The sequence below is a fragment of the Penaeus japonicus genome, unplaced genomic scaffold (assembly GCF_977035675.1).
Source record: "Penaeus japonicus unplaced genomic scaffold, GWHDUDI00000001_assembly GWHDUDI00000018, whole genome shotgun sequence".
Taxonomy (NCBI): Eukaryota; Metazoa; Arthropoda; class Malacostraca; order Decapoda; family Penaeidae; genus Penaeus; species Penaeus japonicus.
In genome coordinates, this window is record NW_028234420.1 from 20,433,488 (window position 1) to 20,443,487 (window position 10,000).

Consider the following 10,000-nt stretch of genomic DNA (forward strand, 5'->3'; position numbering starts at 1 on the left):
TGTGCAGGTGTGGTGCTTGTGTGTGTAGGTGTGGTGTGTGTGTGTAGTGGTGTGTGTGTGTAGTGGTGTGTGTGTGTAGGGGTGTGTGTGTAGGGGTGTGTGTGTGTGTGTGTAGAGGTGTGTGTGTGTGTGGGGGTGTGTGTGTGTGTAGGGGTGTGTGTGTGTGTAGGGGTGTGTGTGTGTGTGGGGGGGTGGGTGTGTGTGGGGGTGTGTGTGTGTGTAGAGGTGTGTGTGTGTGTAGGGGTGTGTGTGTGTGTAGGGGTGTGTGTGTGTGTAGGGGTGTGTGTGTGTGTAGGGGTGTGTGTGTGTGTGGGTGTGTGTGTAGGTGTAGGTGTGTGTGTGTGTAGGGGTGTGTGTGTGTGTAGGGGTGTGTGTGTGCAGGGATGTGTGTGTAGGTGTAGGTGTGTGTGCAGGTGTAGGTGTGTGTGTGTGTGTGTAGGGGTGGAGGTGTATGTGTGTGTAGGGGTGGGGGTGTATGTGTGTGTAGGGGTGGGGGTGTATGTGTGTGTAGGGGTGGGGGTGTATGTGTGTGTAGGGGTGGGGGTGTATGTGTGTGTAGGGGTGGGGGTGTATGTGTGTGTAGGGGTGGGGGTGTATGTGTGTGTAGGGGTGGGGGTGTATGTGTGTGTAGGGGTGGGGGTGTGTGTGTGGGGGTGGGGGTGTGTGTGTGTGGGGGGGGGGGGGTGTGTGTGTGTGTGGGGGTGTGTGTGTGGGGGGGGGGGGGTGTGTGTGTGTGGGGGTGGGGGTGTATGTGTGTGTAGGGGTGGGGGTGTTGTGAAGGGGTGGGGGGGTGTAGGGGTGTGTGTAGGGGTGTGTGTAGGGGTGGAGGTGTATGTGTGTGTAGGGGTGGGGGTGTATGTGGGTGTAGGGGTGGGGGTGTGTGTGTGTAGGGGTGGGGGTGTGTGTGTGTGTAGGGTGTGGTGGGGTTGTAGTGTGTGGTGGGGGTGTGTGGGGGGGGGGGTGTATGTGTGTAGGGGTGGGGGTGTATGTGTGTAGGGGTGGGTGTAGGTGTGTAGGGGTGGGGGTGTATATGTGTGTAGGGGTGGGGGTGTATGTGTGTAGGGGTGGGGGTGTATGTGTGTGTAGGGGTGGGGGTGTATGTGTAGGGGTGGGGGTGTATGTGTAGGGGTGGGGGTGTATGTGTGTGTAGGGGTGTATGTGTGTGTAGGGGTGTGTGTGTGTGGGTGTGTGTTTGTAGGGGTGTGTGTGTGTGTGGGGGTGTGTGTGTGTTGGGGTGTGTGTGTGTTGGGGTGTGTGTGTGTTGGGGTGTGTGTGTTGGGGTGTGTGTGTAGGGGTGTGAGTGTGTAAGGGTGTGAGTGTGTAAGGGTATGTGTGTGTGTAGGGGTGTGTGTGTGTAGGGTTGTGTGTGTGTGTGTGCGTGTAGGGGCGTGTGTGTGTGTGTGCGTGTAGGGGCGTGTGTGTGTGTGTGCGTGTAGGGGCGTGTGTGTGTGTGTGTGTGTGTGTGTGTGTGCGTGTAGGGGCGTGTGTGTGTGTGTGTGCGTGTAGGGGCGTGTGTGTGCGTGTGTGTGCGGGTAGGGGCGTGTGTGTGCGGGTAGGGGCGTGTGTGTGCGGGTAGGGGCGTGTGTGTGCGGGTAGGGGCGTGTGTGTGCGGGAATGCCAGTCACTACGGCCCTCAACCACTACGGCCCCAGTCACTTCGGCCTCTGACCCTAGTCCCTACGCCCCCAACCTGAGTCACTACGGCACCAACCTCTAGTCACTTCGGCCGACTCAGACCAACCACCCTAGTCACTTCGGCCATCATTAGAAAGTATTTTTAATGAAAACTGGTATTCTTTCCTGCTTGCATTAATAGGAAATAATTACAGTAAGACATGTTGATAAAATAAAATATATTTAACACAGAAATAGCTACATAACCAGAATGTATATGGTTTATACAAACTGTACAAATCCTAGTCGTACAACACATATAAGGGAATCATATTAATTTTTACATAACTTCAAACATGCTTTTAAGAGGTGATTGGTGGTTATTTCATGGTCTTCATACTGTTTCCATAGGGCAAATATTTTGCCTTGGACTGTTCTAAACTGACGGCTCTGACGACGTGTGTGTTTACCATCCTTTGTACAGTAATGGCACTAAAACATAAAATGGAATATGAGAGCTGCCTGCCATACCATTCAACTTTCTGTGGTATCCCTCTACGTCATTGTTAGTCCGGATACTCTGCCCGAATACAGTCCAGTCACTTGGCGCCCAGAATCTATTGACCCAAGTTTCTTTAATATATTCCATTAGAATTTGAAGTGGTCCAGGAGGCACTCGTAATTCAATCTGTTCAAATGTTGTTTTTGTGTGTTCTTCAGGGAGGAAAGGAAGTGCCATGAGCTGCCTTATGAAATCCTTAGTTGGGCGATGATTCATGTATGGTGCAGCCAGTCCTATTTCTTGGATTTTTCTCCAAATGGCTTGATTCCAATGGAACGAGCATCCTTGCAATTTTACCTTTTCCTTGCACTTTTGGTAATATATACATTTATGATTCTATATTCCTTTCCTTGGTCATGAAATGACACGTGGTTTCTCTCTTCCATGTCGTTCTTAATTTAAGTTAACATCTTGGGAGGCCGTAGTGCCTGGGGCCGCAGTGACTAGGGTTGACGGTGAGAGAGGCCGTAGTGACTAGGGCCGAAGTGACTGGGGCCGTAGTGGTTGAGGGCCGTAGTGACTGGTTCCCGTGTGCGGGTAGGGGCTTGTGTGTGCGTGTAGGGGTGTGTGTGTGCGTTAAGAGGTGATTGGTGGTTATTTCATGGTCTTCATACTGTTTCCATAGGGCAAATATTTTGCCTTGGACTGTTCTAAACTGACGGCTCTGACGACGTGTGTGTTTACCATCCTTTGTACAGTAATGGCACTAAAACATAAAATGGAATATGAGAGCTGCCTGCCATACCATTCAACTTTCTGTGGTATCCCTCTACGTCATTGTTAGTCCGGATACTCTGCCCGAATACAGTCCAGTCACTTGGCGCCCAGAATCCATTGACCCAAGTTTCTTTAATATATTCCATTAGAATTTGAAGTGGTCCAGGAGGCACTCGTAATTCAATCTGTTCAAATGTTGTTTTTGTGTGTTCTTCAGGGAGGAAAGGAAGTGCCATGAGCTGCCTTATGAAATCCTTAGTTGGGCGATGATTCATGTATGGTGCAGCCAGTCCTATTTCTTGGATTTTTCTCCAAATGGCTTGATTCCAATGGAACGAGCATCCTTGCAATTTTACCTTTTCCTTGCACTTTTGGTAATATATACATTTATGATTCTATATTCCTTTCCTTGGTCATGAAATGACACGTGGTTTTAAGTTAACATCTTGGGAGGCCGTAGTGCCTGGGGCCGCAGTGACTAGGGTTGACGGTGAGAGAGGCCGTAGTGACTAGGGCCGAAGTGACTGGGGCCGTAGTGGTTGAGGGCCGTAGTGACTGGTTCCCGTGTGCGGGTAGGGGCTTGTGTGTGCGTGTAGGGGCGTGTGTGTGCGTGTAGGGGTGTGTGTGTGCGTGTAGGGGTGTGTGTGCGTGTAGGGGTGTGTGTGCGTGTAGGGGTGTGTGTGCGTGTAGGGGTGTGTTTGTGCGTGTAGGGGTGTGTTTGTGCGTGTAGGGGTGTGTTTGTGCGTGTAGGGGTGTGTTTGTGCGTGTAGGGGTGTGTGTGTGCGTGTAGGGGTGTGTGTGTGCGTGTAGGAGTGTGTGTGAGTGAGTGAGTGAGTGAGTGAGTGTGTGTGTATATGTGTGTGTGTGTGTGTGTGAGTGAGTGAGTGAGTGAGTGAGTGAGTGAGTGAGTGAGTGAGTGAGTGTGTGTGTGTGTGTGTGTGTGTGTGTGTGTGTGTGTGTGTGAGTGTGTGCGCGCGCGTGCTTGTGTGCATGAATGCCGTACTGGGCTTCTTGCAATCTACCTTTGATAGGGTCTTTTCCCAGTGGTTTACTATATACATGCAGATTCTTATACAAATAAGAGAATGAACTTTCTCCTAAGCACTGATCATTTGAAATATTTCAATTTACTATAAGAAGTCTGTACCATCAGCTATAGTTACTCACTAGGACTTTTAGTATCTGCACCTATGCATTGATGATGTTGTAAATGCAATTTCTGGTTTGATTTACATTATAAAGTGCTCTTTATGGAAGATAAACTGAAGTTATGTCAATAGGGAATAATCGTTAGCCAACAATTGCTTTTCATAGTCCATGAATCTACACGTCAAGCTGAGCTTTCCATTCTTGCACAGGTCTACAAATCTCCTCTGTGTATATTCTGGCAATTAGAGCTTGGACACCTTTGTAATTTATCATTAAATAGTGATTCAGTTCAAGCTCTGTTTTATTGGAGTATATGGTGAGTATATAGAATAGCACCACCATCTTAATTATCACAATATTGGTGTCAAAGGATTCCTCTCAGCCTGTTCTACTCATATATAATGCATATAATCCACAATTCCCCATAATCTGAGCCCCAACAGAAGGCATGAGGAGATCAGGCTTCGACCTTCATCCTGTTCTAATTGACAATCAACACATGTTTTTGTTTTACCTAATGTACATGTGCTTGGAAGGAGACATTTATCATGCAAAAATATTTCAGGATGTTGAGTTCATCCACAGGTGACAGCCAATGACAGTTACCTCTAGATCAATAGGTCAATCATAGTGTTTTCAAATAGAGTGAGGTAAGAAGCACTGAGTGCTTTGTAATAGGGGCTCAGGGGAGGGGCAAAGCCCCTACTTGGTTGGGGCAAATCTCAAAATTAGATAAGGTAGGGCAGGTTGTTCCATTGGGATTTTGTAGATGAAAAATGCTTTGAAAGCAGAGCATACAAAATTTGATCACTTTGCAAATAGTACATCATGTGGGTAAGTCTTAAAGGAAAACATCTTTTGAATTTTGGCTTTATTGTAGACAGATATATGGTGGAACTAAGGTTATTTGTAGACAGATATATGGTGGAACTAAGGTTTTTTGTAGACAGATATATGGTGGAACTAAGGTTATTTGTAGCACATCTCAAAGCAATTTAGTCAGATATTACCCCATAATTTCCTTGATTTCCTTCATGTCCTCCCCTAATATCAGAGCGCAGACTTTGGGGTTAGGGGGAAATCTTGAATTATATCCACTATTTGAGGGTAGTAAGTGTGAGGAATCTATCAGTACCACTTCATGGCATTTAGTACCAAAGCACTATACTATATATTTACCAAGTAAATGAGGGGGAGATTTGCTAGTCTTTACCAGATAAGAAGGCACACAGGCCCCAGTTTTGTTTGATGCAGGTCTAGATTCAATAATTGACATACAAAACTTTCTCACATACAGATACATATTTACATAAAAAACACACTCCTACCACCATCATCAGAGTCACCATGATCCTGATCACCCTCACAAAATAAATTCATAAATAATACAAATATAAAACACCAATGTTGAATTAAATCAGGGTTAAAATAATATTAAGCACCAAAATAAATTAGAAAAAATAGCTTCCGTATATTTGTACAGCTTATCTAAGTCTGGGAAATCTGTCTGGCATCTATGCAGACAAAATATTTTACCCTCATTCAAGGCTGTCATTTTTCCTTCCCCTATTACAGCTGTATGCTCTTATGTTCTCATACCTTCAACATTACATAATTAAATGAAAGTACATACCCAAAAAACGGGTCGTCGTCAAACCCAGGAAGAAGAGATCCGAAAAGCGACATATTTATGGTAAGATCAATATCCCAACTGGCGAGAAAGAGAGAGAGAGATAGAGAGAGAAGTCGTCCGGGAGAACGAAAGGAGACGTGTCCTTCTACCCCACTCTGTAAAGGGCTACTGGCAAGATGGCGTCTTTCTGGAAGAATCAAAACACCACGTGACTCAGCAAAGCTCCGCCCACCTGCGAAGTTTGAAACGGTGATTTCTCTTCTAGGCAGGCTTTAACATGAAAAGAATAGCAAATAATACGTTTATAAGAATTTTTTTTTATGGTACTTCCTATATCTATTGAAAGTTCCATTCTCGAAGATGAAAAAGCTTGAAACTTCTTTGTACAAAATAACTTTGGGAAATCAGATTTAGATGGAATAATACAAAAGGTACCTGGGTATATACTTGTCTAATCCTAACCATCCCATCCAAGCGTTCAACAACGCTCCGATCGTGAACCTAAATTCTGTTTATGCTGTTGGATGTAATAGTTATTCCAAATGATTCTAGTAGTGCTAATCTAATCAGTCGCCAGCGATTCCTGTTCACCTTTCTCCACATTGCGTGAAAGAATCGTTGCGTATTGACCATAATGCTACAAAGCAAATTATAGATTTTTATTTGCTGCCAGATTCTACATTGAAAAGAATTTCTCCGAACGTACTTAAGTGTGTGTGTTCTCCCTCTTTCCAAGCTCGTGAGTTTTCACTGTAGCCCGGCGGTTACTGCTGTGGCTGGGCACTTCGGTGAGTATGTATATGTATATATATATATATATATATATATATATATATATATATATATATATATATATATATGTATATACTGTTTTTGTGTTTTTTGTGATTCATATATATGTATGTATATATATATATATATATATATATATATATATATATATATATATTTATATATACATACATATATACTGTGTTTGTGTTTTTTGTGATTCATATATATATATATATATATATATATATATATATATATATATATATATATCAAGAGAGAGAAAGAGAGTGTATGTGTCTTTCACGCACAAGGTATGCCTTGACTATACTCACAATGAGGATTATATTGCGTTTAATCACTGACTATGTATAAACATTATTTACATCGATATTCAATGTCACTTGTCTATCATGTATTTAGTCCTTTCCTCCTCTTCCTCAGGCCATAAATAAAAGTTGCCTTTGGTAATCAGCGTATCCCCCAAGCGCCCCTATTCTTGGCTTGGGCTATTTTGACCCTTTTGAAAAAAACTGCGGCAGACGCCTGTTCGAGCGCCTGCGGCGCACAAACCAGGAACTTGACCCCCTCCAGTAATGAGCCAGACTCCCCCCTGCTAAAATTCCTGGATCCGCCCCTGCGCCTCTTTAACTGCTTTTAATGTCGAGTTTAGCATCATTCTGGTGACACCTCTTGAGAGAACACACCTAGCCTCCTACAAACTATGGGCGCTCTCCTTCGTGGTACGATGCCCCACTCCTTTCTGAGTGCTTCTGCCACGCCTATCATCTGCACACCAAACTATCAAGTTCCCACAGAAATAAAGCGTCAAATCTGCCACATATTTTATTCTCATCGCCAACTGTAAGATGGTAATTCCTATTTCACACAACTATGCCACCTTTGATAAAGAGATAGAGAGAGAGAGAGAGAGAGGACAAGGAGACCTTCACTTAGTCCATTTTGGTTCAAATACCTACTATAATAACAAACAGCTATATTGACATGACCGACGTATATACACAACACAAGGCGGGTGGCTTACAAATAAATTAAACATACAGAGTCAACTGAGAGTGAATGTGGGAGAGAGGAAGGGGGGAGATAGAAGGGAGAAGGGTTACACCTAAAATGAGCAAAGCTGACTGGTAAATGAAAAGCGAAATGCAAATTTATTATATATGTGTGTATAGATAAATAAATATATATATATATATATATATATATATATATATATATATATATATATATATATATATATATATATATGTATGTGTGTGCGTGTGTGTGCGTGTGTGTGAGACTGTTGGTGTGTGTGTGTGTGTGTTTATGCGTGGTGTGTGTGTGTGTTTATGTGTGGTGTGTGTGTGTGTGTGTGTTTGTGTGTGTTTGTGTGTGTATGTGTACACATGTATATACACATGTATATATAATTATATATACATATATATATGTACATATATATATATATGTATATATATATATGTGTGTGTGTGTGTGTTTATATATATATATATGTATATGTATATGTATATATATATATATCTATATCTATCTATCTATATATATATATATATATAATTATATATATATGTGTACACATACACACACACACACACACACACAGGGAGAGAGAGAGAGAGAGAGAGAGAGAGAGAGAGAGAGAGAGAGAGAGAGAGAGAGAGAGAGAGAGAGAGAGAGAGAGAGAGAGGGAGAGAGAGAGAGAGAGAGAGAGAGAGAGAGAGAGAGAGAGAGGAGAGAGAGAGAGAGAGAGAGAGGAGAAGAGAGAGAGAGAGAGAGAGAGAGAGAGAGAGAGAGAGAGAGAGAGAGAGAGAGAGAGAGAGAGAGAGAGAGAGAGAGAGACTGTGTGAGTGTATGAGTACATTCTTATAAGTGGAAGAGATATATGTAAAAAAGGAGGGAGCAGACAGATGTCCATAAATACATCTGGGGTAAAGAGAGAAATGTAATATAATAATAGAGAATCATAGATAGAACGAGAGGGGGTGTTGATTAGTCTTTTATAAGACTGGACTGAAAATAAAGAAAAATCGGTGTGCTGAAATTTCATCACTTGTCTCAAGTTGCGCAAGTTGGCTGCCATCAGGGCTTTACATGTTCCTTACCACAGAATATGTGAAAGATAACAAATCAAGTCGGGAATGAAGAAACCATTCTCAATGTCCAATCATATTCATATCCAAAGAATTTCCAACGTAAATAGAGAGTTTTGTGTTATTGTCTCGCGTCTCTAGCTCTTACCACATTCTTTAATCATTGAGGGTTTTTTTACAAATGTTTTTAGGGTCAGCCTGAAATATTCATGATTTGTTATAGGCTTCTTAATTTTCCTTTCCAGTTATGTGATTATAGTTATTTTATGTTTAAGGTTCTAAATTACAATTAACGCAGCCTAAGTCAGATCCGTCTGACGGTACCAGACAATGTAATCGAGATCAGTTACCCTCAAGAATGGCGTCTGTGGCTGTCGAACGTCCTCCGGTAAGATTAATTGTATGCTGTACAGAGCTGTAGCTATTTAAACATAATTTAATGATAAATGAACAATTTGTTGAATTAAGTGTGACATAAGAAAGAAATTTTAACACGACAGAACCGGATATAAAGGGATGAATATGAATTGCTGTTGCTTGGGTGTGACCAGTTCATGGTATTCCGAAAGTGAACATCTTTCAAATTCCCCCTGTGGTGAATAGGACGTTTTGAATTATATAGATAACATTTCTTCGAAGTGTTGATATCAATCATAAACGTTTAGGATGTCATTGTACCCATAAAGATTGAATGAAGTAATTATATGTGGATCGAATCCAGAAAGGGAGTGGCATTTCCCTTGCGTTTCTAATGTTACATTTTATGTCATTCAAGTTTTTTCAAAATAGGATTATGTACTTTTGCTTTTCTTCCGTTAAATGCTTTTAAAAAATCCTCAGTGATATTCTAGGTATTTTTTCCTTTCTATTGGCTGTATTCTATCCAAATCCCTGTAAAAGTTAATGTGACTCAGAAACAAAACAACCTCTATTATGAAGGTTCTGGCCAGATAGAGCATTTTAATTTAGTTAAATTTTCTGAATAACGCAGTGTTACTAAATATCACAAAAATGGTATCGATGAATTCCTTTCAACCTCTACTATTCATATATAGTGGATATAATGCACAATTCCACCTCAGTACTCCACAATCTGGGTCCCGTTTTTTAAGACACTTCATACTACCTTGTGCTACTTCAGGGCATATTTCATATGCAACCCAGTTAATTACCTAACTTTGGCTAGTTTTGAAGTTAGCCATAACCAAGGGGGGCCTGAACCCTCCTATTCATGCCACTCTGTGCAAAATACCTCAATAACCACCATCCTCGCCCAGAAATTCAAACATGGTTATGTTTATGTGTTTACAGATGTGGACTGGACACCCTCAGTGAATGCATGCACTGTTGTGTTCTCTCATTAGATGGCGCAATATTGTTTACAGTATAATTATACAGTGCCTTCTATTGAGTGTTCACGTTATTTTCGGTCCTAGTTAT

The 10,000-nt window shown here is 42.2% G+C and overlaps 2 protein-coding genes across 4 annotated transcripts in view; one reads left to right on the forward strand and one right to left on the reverse strand.

Annotated features, from left to right (window-relative positions):
* LOC122261321 (myeloid leukemia factor) overlaps positions 1-5,863 on the reverse strand; it is a gene marked incomplete at its 3' end in the record, with an annotated part of 30,008 nt that extends 24,145 nt beyond the window's left edge. The window contains exon 1 of the mRNA XM_086546397.1: positions 5,676-5,863. Within this exon, the coding sequence (XP_086402523.1) occupies positions 5,676-5,728 (53 nt within the window). The remainder of the gene's footprint in view (positions 1-5,675) is intronic.
* A 2,655-nt stretch (positions 5,864-8,518) lies between these two features.
* Septin2 (septin 2) overlaps positions 8,519-10,000 on the forward strand; it is a 49,602-nt gene continuing 48,120 nt past the window's right edge. Inside the window, exons 1-2 of one of the 3 annotated variants that reach the window (XM_043028868.2) lie at positions 8,519-8,662; positions 8,836-8,948. In XM_043028868.2, the coding sequence (XP_042884802.2) occupies positions 8,919-8,948 (30 nt within the window). In that variant the 5' untranslated portion in view covers positions 8,519-8,662; positions 8,836-8,918. Of the gene's footprint in view, positions 8,663-8,835; positions 8,961-10,000 lie in introns of those variants that run through there. The other 2 variants (XM_043028866.2, XM_043028867.2) reach the window with 2 other exon arrangements.